General features: G+C 43.3%; 2 protein-coding genes across 2 annotated transcripts in view; both read left to right on the top strand.

Moving 5' to 3' along the window:
* The window catches only part of MYO10 (myosin X), a 163,737-nt gene extending 162,200 nt beyond the window's left edge, over positions 1-1,537 (top strand). The window contains exon 41 of the mRNA XM_040064682.1: positions 113-1,537. Coding sequence (XP_039920616.1) covers positions 113-223 — 111 coding nt within the window. The 3' untranslated portion in view covers positions 224-1,537. The remainder of the gene's footprint in view (positions 1-112) is intronic.
* Positions 1,538-15,369: 13,832 nt separating this feature from the next.
* The window catches only part of RETREG1 (reticulophagy regulator 1), a 65,028-nt gene continuing 59,320 nt past the window's right edge, over positions 15,370-21,077 (top strand). The window contains exon 1 of the mRNA XM_040064694.1: positions 15,370-15,599. Coding sequence (XP_039920628.1) covers positions 15,370-15,599 — 230 coding nt within the window. The remainder of the gene's footprint in view (positions 15,600-21,077) is intronic.

Here is a 21,077-nt window from a genome sequence, read left to right as displayed (position 1 = left end):
GGTGCAAAAGGCTTTTGTTGAAAGTTTGACAGTTTTATATTGTTAGTGTCCAAAGAAATGCATTCATATACTGTTACCGTACTAAGAACTGTGCTCTTCATACTCTTGGCAGGTGGTTGACATTGCAAAGCTGATGAAGGCTTACATCAGTATGATTGTGAAAAAACGCTACAGCACCTCTCGATCCGTGAGCAGCCATGGAAGTCAGGGCAGCTCCAGGTGAAAACAAAACCAGTTCTACTGTGCCCTAAATAGAATATATCACTCCTTGGCCTCAGAACGACCTGGGGACATTGATCACCTTTGTTGACAAGCTAACCAAGAACCAGACTTTCAATGGAAAATATCTTCAAACAATGTTTTAGAAAGACCATGGGGGGGCAGGGGAAAATCAGCTGAAATAGTCACATAACTAGAACTGCTGGCTCACTGAAAACTTTCCAAAGCATTATTACCTTCAGTTGATGTAACAAATGCCTTAAGACTCGATCCACTGCAATACAAGCAGTAATAAGTGCCTTACAATATTAAGCCTAACTTGTATTGACCTAAAATTGCTGATAAAAGTCAAGAGGATTTCCTTTGTCCTTTCAGAACACTGAAAACAAAGTTATATTCATCCATTCTGCACTAATCTACTGGCCTGTATACAGGTGGGAAGGGGGAGGGAAGAAGAGCAAGGTATATTTTTTTGGAGTGCTGCTGGCAGCTTTCCTGATGGACGCCAACACTTTGTTTCCCCTTGCTTCCACGGATGTGCACATTGTGCATGCGTATTTGAGCTGTCGGTAAAATTTGACAAAATTTATTCTGTATTTCACAAGTCTTTTGAAGCAAAGGGAATAAGTATGTGCAATGGTGTAAACAGTCTTTCTGTACATTTTAATAGTTCAGAGTTATAGTTGTTACAATTGTATGGTTACTTTATAAGCAGTTTTATTAACAAGTAAATTCCAAAATTTTCATACATTGATTTTACTTTTGCAAATATGTATTACCATATAAGTAGCAGAAGTCTGCATTCTGTATCTGCTGTATGATAAAGAGAGATGTAGCTGAGAATATTTATAGACTACCCTAATATGGAAATACAGTTATCAGTTCAATTCTCCATAATGTCAGCCTAAGTTTTTAATATTAACTTTTTCTTTGAAAGACATCACTGTTTTATACTTCTGGCTGGACTCTTCAACCCAGACTGACGGCCAGAGGCCAGAGCCCTTCAGAGTTGACTAGAGAAGGCAACATTTTACAGTGCGACTGCTTTAATACAGAGTTCTCTGTTTTACCTGGTTGCCTGATGAAGGTTCTTGACAGTACCCTGTAAATAAATTGGGGAATATCTGCTAATAATAATTTGATTTTGGACTTTTATTTTTGTACAGAAATACTGTAATATAAGGTAAAACCTTGTTCAAAGGTATCTTTTTGTCCACAGCAAAAGAAAAAAAAAAAAAAAAAAAGAAACCTGAAAAACCTTACTGTTGTTAAAAACCTCAGCCTTTAAGGAATCATGCCTGCTTACTGGGAAAAAAGGTTCAGCAATAAAGAAAATATATGTGATGTGCTCTGTTTCTGTTTCCTACTGAGTCAGACTTGCAAGAAAACCCTACTTTCCTGTCTTCTCAGGAGACAGGCCTACAGCACAGGCTACTTATGTCTGTGTGTGTGCGCGTGTTCTTGCTTGGAAAGGTGCATGTGCTGGGTGTTGTTCTCGGGCAGGTGCCCTTGTCCATGCAATGCGTCTTTGCACCACATAGAGGGAAGGACTGCTGAGCAGTTCCGTGTCACAGGGAAAGTGCAAGTGAAGCTTTTGCTGTTTGTGTAGCCCTGATGAAAGATGGCTTGTTTTTATTAGCCAGCCACATCATGGCAGTGCAGCATGCACTGCCCTCACGCTGTACATAGCCTTTGTAGGCTACAAAGCTTGCTCTGAGGAATCCTCCACCCTCCTCCCGCTGCCAGATACTCCATCTGTGCCACCGCCCTTCAGCCCCTAAAGGCTTGCTAAATCACACTACTAATGTAATATGCCCACCCTCCCAGATAAGGTTAACTTAAGGAAGACAGAAAGAATGAAAGAAACTATAAATTCAGTATGTATAGTTACACACACACACAGAGTATCTGGGTCCGACTTTCTTTAATTTTTTAAAATTTTCCCATATGCAACTTGTTTAGAAAGAATTTAGCTGCTCCTAGGAAGGTGTCCTTGGAAAGGCACAATTTATACATTTCAGCCGGCACAGCAAAAAAGTTCAATTTTTCCTGTGCATAAAGATGCTCAGAGAATTCCCTGCACATCAGCATAATCAGTAATTGGTTAACAACCCAGGAATACACAGGATGACAGAGTCTTGTACAGGGTCACACTCTTGAGAAGCAGACACCACTGCCTGTGCCTCCTGACTGACTTCTGGATGCTCTCAGCCATTGGGAGGGATGTTTGCTCCTGGTCAGTACACAGAAGTGCCTGTCACCACATCACTGTAATTAAGAGCTGAGCTTCATTCATGCCAAGACTATCAACCTGCCATGCAAATCTTAGTCCAATAACTATTACTGAGGCAAAGAGAAAAAATTCATAATTGTCAATACTCAACAGAATGAATGCACAGATTATCAAAATAAATACAGCATAATAGATACACCTGAGTCTGGAAGTGGAATGCCTGTCCATGCACTTGGAACTGACTCCAGTTGTGGAACTGCCACTCATTCCCCTCTGGAAGGTGGTGGTTTCCCCAGGTGGTTACACCAACTCTGTCAAAAACCCTCCAGGAGCACACACAGGGTTCCCAAGCGTTGGACTGCACCTGGTGGAATACAGCCACACTGAGGACAGCTCTGACCACCAGCCAGGGACCCTGCAAGAGCACAAGGCTGGGCAGAAACCATGCAGTCAGGCCTGGGAATAGTGCCAGCTGCAATGTAAAGAAAATTGTATAGCTTCATCTTAGTATGCCCTTAAATCATAAAACTGCAGAATGGTTTGGGTTCAAAGGGACCTTAAAGATCATTTAGTTCCAACCCCCTTGCTGTGGGCAGGGACAACTTCCACTAGACAGCTTGCTCAGGGCTCCATCCAGTCTGTCCTTGAACACTTCCAGGACACCCACAGCTTCTCTGGGCAGCCTGTGCCAGTGCCTCACCACCCTCACAGTAAAGAGTTTCTAATATCTAACCTAAACCTGCCCTCTTCCGTTTGAAGAATTCCCCCTTGCTCTATCATTACACATTACCTTTATAAAAACTCTTGCTCCAGCTCTCTTGTAGGCCCCTTTAGGCACTGGAAGGTTGCTCTAAAGCCTCCCTGGAGCCTTTAACAGGTAGAATGACCCCGACTCTCCCAGCCTGTCTTCATAAAAGAGGTGCCCCATCCCTCTAATCATCTTTGTGGCTCTCCTCTGGACTTAGCTCATGCCTCAATTCCTCCTACATCTTCAGGCTTCTGTATAGCACTTTCCCTGTGCCTCATAATACAATACAATCATTTGTCTGGGTGCCAGAATTCTTAATAAACTTAATTACAGAAGCTATGCAGAGGAAATTGCTTCAGCCCAGAAGTGTTGCATCAGAAAGCTAGGTCTCAAGCCCCACATTTCTGAGGCATTACATGTACTCACAGGTCTGCACCAGCTCAAATGCCCAACACAGGCATGCTTACAGCACTGCCAGTTGTGCTGGCCCAAGTCCATTTTACAGAAACACGGCCAGAACAGTGTCGGATTTTTCAATGCTGACAGACTCTCTCTCACAGCACATGCGCTCCACATCAGTTACGACTCTGTGAAGTACAAAAGGGTACCAACCACATACGAGAGCGCCGTCCTGAATAAAACTAATTCTTTGTGGAGCCCAGCCCTAGAAGGTCTCTGCGTTTCACCCCACAACCTCCCATAGCATCACAGCAGACACAATCCTTTGGTGAAATACATGAACTACCCATGCCACAGCAGCCATGGGAAGCCAGCAGAAGAGGGCAGCAGCGATCCGAGAAGAGAAGCATACACCGAGCGGCTCCACCTGTACAATGAATTTACCTGGTCTTCATCAAGAAGCAGGGGCAGGAGAGGCCACGGGAGGGGAGTCTAAAAGGTACCAGCAAAAGCAGGTTTAATATTAAAGTGAAAGCGTGACAAAATTTGTTTAAAGGTTTGCCCTACTGCTTACTAGATGGTTAAAGCACACACACACAAAAAAATGGACTAAAATCTAAAATCAATCAATCTAAATCTAAAATCTACCAAAAGTAACTTACATGGAGACTGGGGATGAAAAAAAGGTAAAGGATAAGGATAAAAAGGAGTGAGGGAGACAAACCTATTGAGCCACAAGGTTCAGAGTGGACCCGTTTAACAAACTTAGTCCCAGAAGTGACCAATGATTTAGGCCTAAAGGTTTAAACCGCACTTAAACTTAACAGCACTTAATTGATAGCCTAATTAAATTCAACAAAAAAGTCTAGAGAATTTACTACAAGCATGACAGTAACTCACAGGCCTAACTTACTTACTAATCTAACATATTTATGAATCTAAGAGACCAATATTCACAGTAAATTTTATATGTCATATTCACACTTGCGCACACACAGACCTAAAGGAGTGAAAATTTCCCCTCAAGTTCAGCTTATGTTGGATGCCTTTGCATCTTTTCAAGGGGCAAAGGGTTGAACCTCAAGCAGTGGGGGTATCACCCAAGGTCTGTCACTGGCTCCAAGTATAGCAAATTTGAGAGTTCACTGGCCCGGAGAGGCCCCACTCAGAAGGAGGCTGCTGATTGCAGCCCACTGTGGTCCTGGACATTCACAGGGTCTCACTTAGGACTGATGCTTATAGGGTTCCAAGAGAGCTGGCTTAAGTCATAGTAATTTTCCATCCTGGCAGCAACTCAGGTCAGTAATTTCTTTGAAAGTTTGATAACAAAAACATTGTTCCACTTGGGTTGATATTTGGGCAAGAAAAATAATTTTCTGAGGGTGTTTGTTAAAAAGCAGGAGCTCAGCAGACAGCCCAAGTTCCTGGTAACAGTGTTTCTGATGAGCAAAACAGAAATTCCTTTTTCTTGCATAAAAGTTCATTTTTCCTTTGCTCCCTGACACTCACACATGTCTCTTTGGACAGACAGGAATCACACTCCTAATATTACCAGCTGACCAACAATAAGGGGGACAGGAACAGGGACAGACTTGCCAGAGGTTTAGGAAAGGGAAGAACTATAGTAACCAATCTAGTAGCAAAAGGAGGCTTAAAAGGGGATACTTCAATTAAGCACTAGCAGACAAAACCTCAAGACAGGATACGGGGTATCCCTCTGGGATATTAAATACTTCTGTTAAATGGCTGTACACCAATACACAGTAGGGGAAACAAGCAGGAGGCGCAAGAGCTCTGTGTGCAGCGACAAGGCTTCGACCCCACTGCAGTTACAGAGATTTGGTGGGATATTCCACAGTGGAATGTTACCATGAAGGGCTACACACTGTTTAGCAGAGACAGACCAGGAAGGCACGGTGCTGGAGCTGCCCTCTCTGTGAGGCAACACTTGGAATGTCCTGAGCTCTGTCTCGGGGTGGATGATGAGCGAGTCAGGAGCTTATGGGTCAGGATAAAAGGGCACACAAGTAAGGCTGACACTGTGGGTGCTTGCTCCAGGCAGCCTGGCTGGAAGGAGGAGGTGGATTAAGGCTTCTACAGGCAGTTACAGCTGCCTCAAAGTCACAGGCCCTTGTTCATGTGGGGGACTTCAACCTCCCTGGCACCTGCTGGAAAGCTACGCTGCAAAGCACAAACAGGTCAGGGGGGTCCTGGAAATCAGTGATGACAACGTCCTGCCACAGATAGTGGAGGATCTCACAAGGAACAGTGTGCTGCTCAGTTCATAAACAGGGAAAGCCTTATTGGAGATGAGAAGGTTGTGTGCAGCCTTGGCTGTAGCAGCCATGAGATTGAGGGGTTCAGTAACAGATGAGGAGGAAGCGGGGCAGCAAGTAAGATTACAACCATGGACTTCAGAAGAGCTAACTTTAGCCACTTCAGGGACTTGCTTGGAAGAATCCCGTAGGAACAGGCCTTGCAGGGAAGAGTGGTCTAAGAGAGCTGGTCAATATTCAAGGATCAGTTCCTCCAGGCTCAAGAACAATGCATCCTGATAAGCAAGAAATCAGGCAAAGGGAGCAACACACCTGTTGGATGAAAAAAGTACTGCTGTCATCACTTACGAGTACATGGGAAACATACACAAAGTGGAAGCAGGGTCAGGCCACTTTGAACATAGAGAGGTCAGAGTAAGCAGAAATGAGGCAAGGAAAGTCAAGGCCCATCTGGAATTAAATCTGGCCAAGGATGTCAAGGAAAAGAAGGGCTTTTTCAAATACATCAATAACAAAAGGAAACAAAAGGATAATGTGGAACTGCTACTAAATGGGGGGTCCCTTGCTGAATGTCTTCTTTGTATATCAGTCTTCTGTGACAAGATGAGCCCTCAGGAATCTCTGACCCTGGAGACAAGGGCAAATGAACATCAGGAAGAAGACCTTCCCTTAGTCAAGGAGGATTTGATCAGATGACACCTAGACAAACTTGAGATCCCCAAGTCCATAGGCCTTGATGAGATGCATTCATAAATTCTGAGAGAACAGGTGAACATCATAGCAAGGCTGTTAATCATCACCTTTGAAAAGTGGAGATAAGGAGAGGCGCCTGAGAGATGAAAGAAAGCAAATGTCATCCATCTTAAAAAGGGCAAGAAGGAGAACTCAGGGAACTACCAGCCAGCATCACTTCAGTCCATGGAAAGGTGATGGTATGCCGCATTCTGAAGTGACAAAACAAAGCTGGGAGAAGTGGCCAATACCCCAGAACACTGCGCAACCCTTCAGAAGAACCTTGACTGCAGAGATGGACAAAGAACTGTCTGAAAATCAACAAGGGCAAATGCAGGGTCCTGCCCCTGGAGAAGAATAACATTATGCACCAGGACAGGGTGGGGTCTGACCTGCTGGAAAGCAGCTCTGTGGAGAAGGACCTGAGAGTCCTGATGAACAACAAACTGTCCATGAGCCAACAGTGTGCCTTATGGCCAAGAAGATCAGTGGGATCCTGGGGTGCATGAGGAATAGCATTGCAGGTCGAGGGAGGTGATCCTGCATCTCTGCTCCGCCCTGGTGAGGCCACATCTGGAGTTCTGTGTCCAGTTCTCAGCTCCTCAGTACGAGACATGGAGCTCCTGGAGCAGGTCCAGAAGAGCATGAAAAAGATTATTACACAACTGGAGCATCTCTGTTATGAGGAAAGGCTGAGGGAACTGGGCCTGTTCAGCCTTGAGAAGAGAACTGAGGTGGAGTCTTATCAATGTTAATAAGCATCTGAAGGGAGAGTGTCAAGAGGATGGAGTCAGACTCTTTTGTAAGTGCCAAGCAGTAGGACAAGAGGCAGAAACTGATGCACAGGAAGTTTCACCTGAACACAAGGAAGAACTTCTTTACTGTGCAGGTGTCTGAGAACTGGGTCAGATTGCCCAGAGAGGTTGTGGAGCTTCTTTTACAGGACATATTGTCTGGACACAATCCTGTGCCATGTGCTCTAGGGAACAGGGATGACCCTGCTTGAGCAGAGAGGTTGGACCAGATGACCCATTGTGGTCCCTTCCAATCTGATCCATTCTGTGACTCTGTGAAATATCCTCTCATTTGAATGGATTAGAACTTAAAAACAATAGGTTCTGATGAAATTCCATCTTCAAGTCTTGTTTTCTCAATCATAAGGAAGGCTCTTGCATGCGCTCTGCACAATTCCATATAAATTCCATATCTATTCTTCATTCTGAAAGACATTTCCCTCTTTTCTTACACCCTGCCTTCTTGAGAGAGTATTTCCCCATCCACGCTACCACATTCAGATGTCTAGATACAGTGCCAGTATCCAGTTTTCTCCATCTAGGAATTTCTCTCACTAGGAACTTCCCAGTTTACTAAACCTAACATTGCACTTAATGTTTTTATTTAGATCACTCTATCTACAAATAAAGACAAAACATCCAAACTTGCTGATTCACAATAATTTTGATTCTTCCTGGACATTGACAACTCCTGTATGAACTTGCCTGTTTCATAAACTCTAAACAAATGCTAGACTCCAAAAGGCTGCTGGCCTGCTCGGCCTGCTCTCATGCAAAATTGAGCGAAGAGTGGAGCTAAACCTATAAAGTCATTATCTATTCTCCAGCACATATAATCAAATAGGTAATGCCATCTAAGAGATTACAGTAATTAGCTCCAAAATTAGATCCGTGAAAATCAATTATTCTTACTGATCTTCTACATGGCATGATTACACAGACAAGAAGATCAGCATAGTTTAGTGTTAAGCAGCTATAAATTGTTGCATAAATATTTTATGAGATTCTTGTACAGTACTATTTCTGGGCTAAAAACAGTTGTTTTAAGTGGCTTAACTGGCTTTGACCATAGCTGTTGAGCCATACAATTTCTTCTGTAAACTTCCTTGTCCCGAGTTCTAAACAGTCACAATAGAAATACTATTCCTTCTAATAACTCATGACATATAAAAGTTTATAACTGCTAAAATAAGTGTATATAATTGCTACATTAGCACAATTCTATAAAACCTGGAATCAGAAAAGAACAACACTGCATTTGAGCATGGAATATTTACTACTGTCCTCACACACTTTGACCAAACAAAAAGGAACATCTGATGTGGGAGATATTAGAGCTTCCTGATCATGATCTCTGTTACAGAAAATATAAAATTGAAGCATTATTCTTCCATACATTAATTCATTGTTGAGTTCTACTCTTAAAGGTCTGAGTTCACAGGCATTAAGAAGCATAACCTCTAGCAGTGAGGGAAAAGAAATCCCAAACACTAGCATTTTTGAATAAGAAGCAGCATCAACACTCATATTTTCGTCACTTGTGTTAAATTTGTCATCCTATGCCACCTGGTATTACGCAACTTGTATTAGGTTTGCATGGCAAGGTTCTGGCAGTGGCAAGGGGGAAAAGGAGGGGAACTACAGGGGGGGCTTCTGTGAAAAGCTGCCAGAAGCTTTCCCTCTGTCTGCAGAGCCAATGCCTGCCAGCTCCAACACAGACCTGCTGTTGGCCAAGGCCAAGTGCATCAGTGATGGGGATAGTACCTCTGGGATAATACACGTAAGAAGGGGAAAAAGACTGCTGTGCAACAGCAAGTGGGAGACTGGAATGCAAACATGTGGGAGAAACAACACTGCTGACACCAAGGTCAGAGAAGAAGGAAAGGAGGAGGTGCTCCTGTCACTGCAGCAGAGATTCCCCTGCAGCCTGTGGTGCAGCCCATGGTGGGGTAGCTGTCCCTCTGCAGCCCATGAAGGTCCAGTGATCCAGAGATCCACCTGCAGCCAATTGAGGACACCACACTGGAGCAGGTGGATGCCCAAATGAGGCTGGGACCTTGTGGGAAACCCACACTGGACTAGCTTTAGTGGCAGGACTTGTGACCCCACAGGGGACCCTCACTGGGGCAGCCTGTTCCTGAAGGACTGCACCAAATGAAAAGGACCCTATGCTGGAGCAGGGGAAGAATGTGAGGAGCCCTCCACCTGAGGAGGAAGGAGCAGCAGAGACAACATGTGATGAACTCGCTGCAGCCCCCATTCCCTGTTCCCCTGCCCCACTGTGGGGAAGAGCAGGATGAGAAATCAGGAGTAAAGTTAAGCCTGGGAAGAAGGGAGGCATGGAGGGAAGGTGTTTGGAAAGCAGTTTTAAGATCTGGTTTTATTTTTCATTATTTGATTGGTAATTAAACTAACTTCCCAGCACTGAGTCTGTTTTGCCAATGACAGTAATCTTGACTGCTGAGCCTTTCATTGTATTTTCTCTCCCCTGCCCAGTTGAGGAGAGGAATTATGGAGCGGCTGTGTGGGCATCTGGCACAAAGTCAAGCGACCACATAGTTTTAGTCTACAAGGTCAGTCAGGTCCCATGTATTCCAACTGCCCAACAGATAAATATTTCAGTGGAACACAAGAGTATTTTGAAATGCACAGACTTGCACATGCAATACTTTAAAGACGTCACAGTCCTAACTGTATTTTGCATATCACAGGAAAACACTTAATGCATTCCTGTTCTGTAGTTAAATATTGTATTACAGTTAAATAAAAGAACAAAGAGCTTGGGATGCAGTTTCAAACTACTGTCTGCCAATTATTAATTGGGAAGTTATTCTACACTTCAACGGTAACTAGGGAAGATATCAGAATTTAGTGAAAAGACACAGGAGAAATTCCATAAAAGCATGCATGAACTAAAAAGTGCGTGGTACATATGTCACCTATGACACCAGTCTTCAAAGAGTTTTGAGGGATCTAGGCAACTTAAAACTTTTAATGTTAACTACTCAATATTATAATAAAGCACGTAATGAGTGGACACCTGAAGAAATATGATCTATTGCGAAGAGACAGCATAGGTTCTGATTAATAAAGCTCTGCCCTAGAAGCCTGCTCAAGTTCTCTGACAGATCTCTGAGTGAGGGCAGTCTGGTTTACTCGGATTTCAAAAAGGGTTTTGGCAAAATTCATCACCTAAGGCTTAAAAAGGAAGCTATGTATCCACATAAGAAGTCCTGATGTGGATAAATAGTTGTCTAGAAAATAGGGAACAGACAGTAAGAGCAAACAATACATTCCAAACAAAGGAAGATCATTCCTGAGGTTTGGGAGAGGCTCTAAGACATTCAACCTATTGAACAGTGAACTGGAAAATAATGAAGAGCAAGCTTAGACATCAAGTTATCCAGGAAAGTCAGGATAAGGGCAGACTAGAAAAACCTGCGTGACTTTACGAAACTGAAATGTTGTCCAATGAAACGGCAAATAAATTCCACGTAGATAAAGTGAGGTGGGTGAGGTGAGAAGGGAGAAGCCCAATACCAGAAAGAGCTGTACGGCAGACTCTGAAGTGAACATTAGCTCTTAGGGACAAAATGGTGATGTTTCATTAGTTACAGAAAAAAGTAAGAAAACCAGTCCTTAGAAATTATTACAAAAGCAAACCATAGCACAGTGTTGTAAAACTATTCAAATCTATGATGGGGTCCTACTTCAAACAAATGCAGAGATGACGTGAGTACAACCACACAAGAAAGTTATTTCTTGTTGAAAAATCTTATTTCACCTCTAGAACTGAAAAAAAATTAGGAAAAGGGAAGATGGATGTTCAAAGTTATACCTTATTAGGAGCAACTAAGACACAAGAGTGCTGCAATAGTGACTAAGACACAATTCCTCAGCCTCAAAAAAAGTAGAGAAAAGTAAGGAAGTGCCATGTGTATGACTAGGAAAAGAGTCAATAATGCTGCACTAATTATAGGTCACTAATAGGAGAAGGGAAGCAATTCTTCCCCTCCTTCTGCCATGGAATACTTCGTCCTGTTTGGGACAACCCCAGACAAGACAGATGCTGACATACTGGAAGGAGTCCGGAGGGCCCCTGGAAGGTCAGTGGCACACAGATGATGGCATAGAAGGAAAGGCTGGGAGAGTTGGGTTCACTCACTCTGGAGAACAGAGGTTAACAGGGATCTACTTACAGAGTACCTGGTGTGTGCTTATGGAATGGGTGGGGACAGAGCCCACCAGGCGCTGAAGCAAATTAGAGGAAATGGGTGAAATAAGAAATTTTGAATAGATAATAAGAAAATACTCTTCACAATGAATGTGGCCAAACGTTCAAACAGATTGCCCAGAGTGCACTGCAGAATCTCTAGCCCTGAGAGATGATCAGAGCTAATCTGGGCATGACACAGAGCAACATGTCACAGCCAAGTAACAGGGGTGCTGAGTGTGTATGTGGGGAGAAAGGTCAGACCAAATGTCTGACAGGTGTTCCTTCCAAACTAACCTAGTCCATGATCCTGTGATGAAACAAACGGAAAACAAGCCTAAACAGAAAAGAAAAAGGAGGGCAATTAATTCCATTTTGAGTTGGAATCCTCAGCTGAATTCAATACTTACTCTATGATGACATCAGCACTTTCAAACATATTTCAGAAGCATTAGAATGCTTTTATATTTGTAAACTCCTTTGAAACAACCACTTACAAAGCTTTCTCCTTTGTTTTCTTCCATCATTTACACTCTGTAGTCCCTAGTACCATACCTGCAGTCCCTAACCTAATTATGTACATTACAGTTCACACATCCAAAGGCTCACTGGTTGCTAGTCCTAGTTTTTCCCATCCCAAACTCAAACGGCACACAAACCTTTTAAACCCTGGCAAGCAAAACATCAAAGTACAGGAAGATCAAAGCCAGACAATGTATTTACTACTATTTTTTTTCTGAAAAAGACATCCAAACTTTCAATGGCTGGGAATGAAGCATCCATTTCTTCTCCCACATTAATGTTTATACCAGAGTGCTTTCAGTAAAATCATTCATATAAACCAAGCTCAGGAAAAAACACAGTGAAAAAAGGAGAACTGGCATCCATCAAGCATTCTTCTTTTTTTTTTTTTTTTTTTTTTTTTTTTTTTTTTTTTTTTTTTTCCATTAGCTAAATTGCAAAACCTTTTCTGGAAAAGCTTTTCATCAATTTCTGTTCATATCCTTCATGGTATGTGACAGGAAATCTGAGGAGTAATCTAGGATGGATGCAAATTTAATTGAAATCCAAGAGCTCCCTTATTTGTGGACTACCCTTTCCACGGAAACCTCACCTCATCCTCCCCCCACCCTCCAGATTCCATCCCTCCTTTTCTGAGGAGAGAGAGGAGGGAATTTTTGAACACTAGTGACTGAAGGGAGTGTCACAGAAAGTAAAAATTTGGGGCAGCGGGAAGATAAAATCATCCTCAAATGTTTTAAAAAAGGAGTTGAATATTGGTAAGGGAGGATTGCCACAAACTTGCCATGGTTATAATCCTTAGGGAAGTGGGATTACATTGCCATTATTCTATGGATGGTTAAACTCTAATTTTAACATTTTAACTCCAGTGCTCTTTCAGAGTCTTATCATCCCACGGTCACTTTAAAAGTGCATGAGGAACATCTGACTCCTTCCCAGGCTTACCTATTAACTGTTTGGAGTTAGCCAGATTTGGATGCTGGATAGGACCGCCCACATTGCTGAAATAACTGAATGCTAGCAAGGGAAAGCAAACTGCCGCTGGCTAAGCTGGGCATGGTTTCTGCAAGTTATGGGCAGTGTTCACCAGAGCAGCAGCTTGGCATCCTGCAATGACCTGAAAAAAGGCTGAGTATAGGAGAAACTCTCTCATTTCTGCCCATCTCTCTACCTCCTTTTTCGTTGCAAAAAGGCTGGGTTTACTCCTGTGGACCTTTAAGATTTCCTGTTAGGATTCCAGCTCTGCTGCCTCTCTCAAAACCAGGGAAGCAAATCACTACTACTCAACCTAGGAAAGCAGAAGATGCCCAAGTGACAGCGGGAGGAGAGCTCATTAACTGTGAGCAGCTGCTTGCACACACGGGAGACAGCTGCCTGTTTTCCAGCACACGAAGAACGCTCTGTTTTGACCAAGCCTTTTTAGGACAATTTTTTACTTATCAGCACAAAACTGAAGAAAGAGAACAAAGTATTTCTCCAGCCTTGCTGCAACTACTTCCCTTTCTTTTCCACGTGTGTTTCAGGTTACTAGAGGAGCCTGTCTCTTACCTTTTGCCCTCTCAGACTTTTGGAGACAACACTTAATCGCATTTAAGCTGGGCTTATTATTCAGGTAGATGCACCTGGCTCTGGGTTTTTTAGACACAAGGGCATAAAAATATAACTAATTAGCATAAAACTAAAATGTCCATTAGAAAAATGTTAATTGCCTATGTAGAAAAACATTCTGGATGTTTCCTCTCAGGTGCTAGAGAGAGCATGTGGAATAAGAAAAATAAAGCAACTCCTTTCCAAGGCTGTTTGGGGAAAACACACAGTAGACTTGCAATCCGCAGCCAATGTTACAACTTAATGCTGTAATTTTATTTTGTCTTCTCTTACCTCAGAGAAAAAAAAAAAAAAAAAAAAAAAAAGTTGACCTTCAACTGAGACACCTTTTCCCATCAAAAAACCATTCTGAGTAACTCAAGCTTGAAACAGATGTCAATTCCCAATTCAAAATTATTATTCTTGCTCTTGCAGTAAAATTATTTTATTTTACACACCTTATCCTGTGAAACACCTTCAACGATTCCAATTTTTGGCTCTTGTTATAAAGCAACAGATGTCCAAGTGACAACTCTCACCAGGCATGCTCCCCAGAATTCAGACTCCCATCAGCTATTACTCACATCCCCAGCTCGAACACAGTGCCACGCTTCCATCTGGAGCCTGGGGCTGGCCAGATAGGGAGCAGTGCGGATGACAGGACAGCACAGTATAGATTTTAAGTATATTTCTTGGATATTTAAGATGCAGATGTAAGCCATCAAACTCCCATTGGCTCTGCTGTGGTCTTAGAAGCTTCCAGCATTATGACAACTTGCTTGCATTTGTTTTTTTCAGTATTCTGGGGAACATTAATATAGAATCATGGAATCACAGAATGTCAAGGAATTGACATTAAAGATCATCTAGTCTCACCTCCCCTGCCACGGGCAGGGATACCTCCCACTAGACCAAGCTGTTCAAGGCTTTATCCAGCCTGGCTTTGAACGCTGCCAGGGATGGGGCATCCACAACGCCCCTGGGCAACCTCTTCCAGTGTCTACCCACCCGCACAGCAAAGAATTTCTCCTTAAAGTCTAACCTAAATTTCCCCTCTTTCAATTTGAACCCATTGCCCCTTGTCCTATCAGCAGTTCCTGACAGAGCCCCTCTCCAGCCTCCCTGCAGGTTCCCTTCAGATACAGGAAGATTGCTATGAGGTCCTCGCACAATCTCCTCTCATCCAAGCTGAACAGCTCCGACTTCCTCAACCTGTCTTCGTAGGGGAAGTACTCCAGCCCTCTTATCAACTCGGTGGTCCTTCGCTGGACGCGCTCCAGCTGTGGCACGCACACGCGAGCAGGAGATGAAGGACAAGTCTCACCGGCAACACCTTCCGGTGGGCATCGCCTTCCCACAGCTAAAGAGCAGCCGGGTGTCCCAGCTTTCCCCCAGCAGGGCACCGGGACGCTCACCCTCCTGCAGCCCGAGGAAGCTCCAGCCAGGGGCAGCGGCCCCGGCCCCAGCCCCGCCCGCCGCGGCCCCGCGGCACCTGCGCGGAGGCGGGCGCGGGGAATGGCGGGGGCAGCGCCGCGCTCCGCCCCGGGCCCGCCTCCGCCGCCCCGGCCCGGCCCGGCCCCAGCCCCAGCCCAGCCTCAGCTCCAGCTCCGCCCGGCCGAGCCGCAGCCCGCCGGCCGTACGGAGCCATGGCGAGCGCGGCGGTGCCCGCGCAGCCCCACGACGCGGAGGCCGCGCAGGAGCGAGGCGCGGCGGCGCCCGCGGAGACGGAGCCGACGGAGGTGTCAGGCGGGGCCGGGGCGGCGGCGGTGCTGGGAGAGACGGGGCTGGCCGTGGGCTGCTGCATCGCGGCGGCGCTGAGCTGGGAGCGGCCCCTCCGCAGCCTGGGCGGCTTCGTCTGCGCCAACCTGCTCTTCTGGTGAGCCGGCCGGGCCGGGGTGGGCGCCGGGGTCGGGACCGCCCCCCGGGATGGGAAAGCCCCCTGGCCGCCCCGCCCGAACCGGGCGTCTCCTCCCCCCGGCCCCCGGCAGCGGCGTTTGCCCCCCTGCCCTCCTCTCCCGACCGCTCTTCTTGGGGCGCTGATCCGCGCCCCCGGCCAGGGAAGGTCCCGCTTTTCGCTTCACCTGCGCCACGGCATTCCCTGCCCCCAGCCGCCGCCCCGGGTCTGGCCGTGGCCCTCGCGTTGAGTGCATCTGCTCGGCCGGGTTCTTTCACCGCGGGTTTGCGCCCTAGCCTCGCACACACACGCCTTCTGCCTCCGTATCCCGCAGCACGAGGCGTGATGATGATAAGGAGGAGGAATCTCAGATGGAAGCTGAGCAGGGCGGCTGCAGGACACCCCGCCTGAGAACTCGGATTTGTCAAAGCCGAGATGAGCTGCGGGCCCGCATTTCTGTGCAGAGTTTTGAAACCTGCTGAAATCAGGTCCCGAGCCCATCGGTAGTGCTGTGCCGATGCCCTGGTCCGGTTCTTGAGAGTTCACTTTGGGTATATGTGCTTTTCCAAATTGGTGGCCTACTTAGTGGAGTCTTTGTGAAGTGTAACATTCATCTGGAATGTTACTGCAGTGCACCAGTTCTCTTTTTGGACTAAGCTTTTTGTAGTCAGAGATAGTTTAGTTGAATAAACACCAGAGATTAACAAAGGGATGTGTTCATTGTTGTGCTTGTCGTGTCTGTTCTGTTAATTTCTGTAGAAAAAAAAGTTGTCTTTCTCTGTGAAACTTCAGGGCTTTCCCATGATCTTAGGTTTTGCCAATGCCTGTGATTTTTGCTTTCTCATCTAAAATGTTGTTATATGTGTGCTTGATCATGTGGAGCGATTTATAAATTAGTGCACTGTCTAATAATACTGCAGAGGCTCTTATGACTGAGTGGTGTTTCCTTTCCTTTGGCTAGAACTGCCCCCTTTCCTCTTAATGTGAATAAGAGGTAAACAAGCTGTGCAGATGATTAATAACAAACTCCTCTTGGTTCTCTATAACCTTAACAGTGTGGTGTTTAAACATGAGATGCAAGTCATAGAAAGAAAACTTTCTGGAGCTTTGTGCTGCACAAGAAAATCTCTGCAAATATTTTCAAAATCATTTTATCCTCTTTGATCCCAGGAGCAGAGTGCGCATGACATCTAATTCAGGTTGACTTTTATTGTCCGTCTTGCTCTTAGGTATCCATGGTAAATCCTTTCGTTCTGAGAGTTACATGGTTTTGCTCTCATTTTCTGCATTCTTCAGAGGTCACCTGTTCTTTCAGCCATTTGGAAGAGTCATGCTTCATATTTCTTTTCAACGTGGCTCTGATAAAATCTTCAGGGACAATGTCTAGCAGAATACATTTCCATGTCCCAAGGAGTAGTAGCTGCTGGTCAACCCATTGGCTGTTATTTTGCCAGATTTGATCAAAAGCGAGGTACACAATGCCTGCGTTATTCAATGCCTGTAGGACGTCTCCTTTGATAGTCTTACCGGCAGCTTGGTATGTGACCAGTATTTGAAGTTATTTTATCAAAATTCATAGCTCACTCTACTTCGTTACTTTCAAGATGAGTTGGAACAGCAAAAGTCAGGGCATGGATTGCTCATTTTAATTTGGTGGTACTGTACCTCAGAGGGAAACGCTCTGTCCTAGCGCCAGGGACTTTTGAGAGGTGTGGACGAACTAGGAAATGTGTAGAAGCTGGAATGATGTGGTTTGAAAACATCAGGAAAGATCTTGTTAGCAAACCCATGAAATCTGACACTTTGAAAATTAAACAATCATTTAAATCTCAGGTCACGTTTCCCTGTTTGGTGTTTGGATCATGAGTGTTTGCAGAGCAGTGTGTTTGCTCCTTCTCCTTTTCTTGCTTGAGATCCAGCTGGTCAGCCTTGTTTGTGATGACTCACACAGTTGCTACTGCTTCAGGACTGGGAACAAGTGTCCACCGCTGCTGCTGTGAAGTCTCTCGGAACAGGGCTTTGTCCTGGCTGGAGCTTATAGGTAGAAGGAACATTTCCTAGCTCCTGTTTCATGTGCCTCTTCTTTCTTTGTCATATACCTGCAAGTATCCCTGCCCCATAGGGGGACTCCCAGTGCCTGTGGCCTCCCATCAGGATATCCTGGAGTTGAGAAGTCTGTATTGCTGGATGGGAGACTTCTCCCACTGCAACAGCATTGGTGGAACAGGGAGAAAAGGGAGGTGAGGTTTAATTTTACAGTTTTCTGAATTTTGGAAAAGCAACACCAGGTCCTTCCTCCCATCCATTTAATTTTGTTGTGACTGTTTTCCTCATGGTTATTTTCAGTTCTTGTATGTACACCCATCAGAATACTTTGTGTATAAACTGTTGCAGTTGAAGCTGCTGAGAGTGAACTGTTTTTCTGGTGTCACTGGATATTTTATTTTTTTTTTTAATATATTCCATTGTAGCCTTTTTTGTGTTAAGAATCTCTTAGCCATTGTACTGTATATAAATGCATTTTTGATGGCTACTACTAGGATATTGTTCTTGTAAGTATAAGAAATTTACTAACTTAATTTCATTCTGATTTTGTTGATTTATTGTGGACTCTTTAATAAGAGAGCAGTAAAAGCAGACACAAATCTGGCTATTGAAAAAGCGTTTTTCAGTTACCACCTCCATTATTTTTTCACCACAAACAGCTTTAACCTCTTGCCCTAAATGAACCTGACTGAAAATCTTTAAAATGAACAAGAGTTAAATTAAATATATATATTATTTTGCACCTGACCATCTGAAATATGATTTAGATTCTTGTGCTGTATAAAGTTTGCAGACTGAAGTAAAAAATAACACAGGAAAAAAAAGTTGATTTTTTTTTTCCCCTGCTTTACACCCGTTGTTCTGAAAAAGTGATTGGCCCAAGAACAGAGAAACTCTGCTGATGCAGAAGTTCACTCCAGGTGTTCCAAGTGCTAGGCTGTTGACTGATAACTTTCAGTCTTAGGTTTAATCTTAGCTAAATATTAACATTCAGTTCTAGATTTTTTAGCTAGCATTCTATCCTAATTATTATTCTCTGTGTGTATGGAATAGAGGGAATAGTGGTAGCTTTTTATTCTCCTAGTCTGTAATTTTAAATTTCTACAAGGCCAGAGTTTATTTTCAGTAATTCTGTACTGTTCCATGTGTTTTGTAGTTTGCAGCTATTTATTTCAAATATGTGCTTTCTATCTGCAGGTAAATGTTTCAAACCTAAGTATATTCATGTCTGCAAGGTCATCCCTATATTCACCAGTTGCATCTGTTCACCAATTGCCCAATTTCCTGATTTCCCTAGGATTTTTTGTGAAGGGAGGCATCAGAAATACCAAGATGTAATAGGTCTTTTTTCCCATCTCCTTGTGGAACAATTTCATTGCATCGCCCTATTTGCTATTCTCCTCACCACCCCAAACTCACATTTTTCTTTTGGGATTTTAATATACCTTCTGACCTCAGAAGGTATATTTGCATGTTACTGCAGGTCTGTTTTTAACAATGTTATGTGACGTTATTGTACTGGCTCAACAAAGTAACTGAAATACAAGTGTTAGTCCTTGATTTAGACAGGTGTGCAGGCCTAATTTAGCATTAAAAATAGCATTTTGTCACCATCCGTACTCATACTTTTTGTTTTTGTTTGGTCTCAGACCTAGTGAACATTTCCATTTTCTGAGAGAAACAAGAGAGAAAACAATATTGCTTATATCTGAATTGTCTGTGTGCATTGCATCATGTAGAGATTGAGTCTTTTCCAGACAGAAAATCTCATTACTCTTTAAATGTTAGTAACAAAACACACATTCAGAGTTTAGAGGCTTGGTGTGTTTTGAAGTATCCAGTTTGTTTTAGGAGTTGTTATTGAAGTGTTTGTTTTGTTTTAAAGTATTTAGTTCACTTTAAGCTTTGTTCTTAAAGTGTTTCTTGAAATCTCTGCTTGGAAATGATAAGTATACCATGAAGAGATCTCAAAGTACTTTTCATTCATTCATTTATTCTTTCAATGTAAGAAAGCAGTACTAAACTCTGCATTTCTTTCATGTATTTGCGCACAACTTGGAAATGCTACCGCTGCTATACCTCAATGCTTGACTGTAGAGCAAGATTTCTGCCCATTTAGAGAGCAGTGTGCATGCACAATGTATGCTTGCATTTTTATCCTTTGTTACAAGAAACTGACCTGTAAGACATGCAGTACCTCTGTTTTATATATTTGTGGACTGTACATTTTTGTTCACTGTTGGTGCTGACTGTGGCGATCACTAAAAATGTAGTCTGGGGAACTACTTAGAGGACATTCTTGGTGACAAAATGCCAAATTAAGTGAGAGCTGGAATAAAAGAAATCTTTGAAATCAAAACATAAAAGAAGAAACATAACAAAGAAAAATACATGAAAATTAAGTGAGTTGGAGTAAGGCAGGGTATTGATATTCTGAAGCCAGTTTGTAGTATGCTGGTTTTCAGATCATCTAATTAAATTTGTAATATCCTCCAAGTCATGAGAACACATATGGATTTATCCTTATAGCACCCAGGCGTTAAAGATGGTTTTGAATGCGGAAAATTTTGGTCTTTGGCTGTCTTTGTCACAGGAAATCTTAGAGCTACATTTGTAGTTGTTTTGGGATTACTTTCCCAAAATCGGAAGTATCAGGATAGCACACATGCAAATAGTCCTGCCTTAAATTCTAATAAGAGTTTGTCTGTGATCACTCAAGCAGGAATAGCAGCGTAGGTGAACTATTGACATTATTCTTTTGTAATGATAAAATGTTCATTATCAGAAAAGAGAAGAAAAAAATTATGGCATATGCAGTTTTGAAATTCACTGTGCATTCACATGAATGGGTTTCTTATATGGTTGCTAGTTTGTTTCTTCTAGTCTGTTAGTCCTAACTTAGTTAATTTGCTGCCTTTTGCTAGGTCTTTGTATCTTATTGGTATTGAGATTTATTTTATTACACCCAGCTGTAGTGCAGCAAATTGCTGATATTTCTTCAAGCTTAAAAAATGTTTGTGGTTTGTTGGTTTTTTGCTTCCTAGAAGGTGGTAATCTAAAATAATCTTCCTCAAGAAAAGATAAAATTCCAGCCTCAGCACAGGCTGTGATACAGTTTTAGCGTGTACTTGTTTTTACCCAGGCAGTTTTAGGCTTATGTTCATTTTTCCAATACAAATTATGAAAACTTTTGAAGGCTTTGGAGGTAGAAAAGTGGAACAGAAGGTTAAATTCATTTTATTTTGTTAGAAAAAATAATTAAAAGCCATTAACAGCTTTTTAGTGACAGTTTGCATACTTTTGGCTGGGAGATTAGTTTACAGGAATAAAAATTGACATTGTTTAAGAGCCAGACGGTGTTACATAAAAACCTGGACAGCTGACAGCATTTTTCAACGAACAAGATGAAATCAG

Source organism: Hirundo rustica, chromosome 1 (genome assembly GCF_015227805.2).
Source record: "Hirundo rustica isolate bHirRus1 chromosome 1, bHirRus1.pri.v3, whole genome shotgun sequence".
In the NCBI taxonomy this organism is placed as follows: domain Eukaryota; kingdom Metazoa; phylum Chordata; class Aves; order Passeriformes; family Hirundinidae; genus Hirundo; species Hirundo rustica.
The sequence above is the reverse complement of the archived record's forward strand: the minus strand, read 5'-3'. Positions and strand labels throughout refer to the sequence as shown.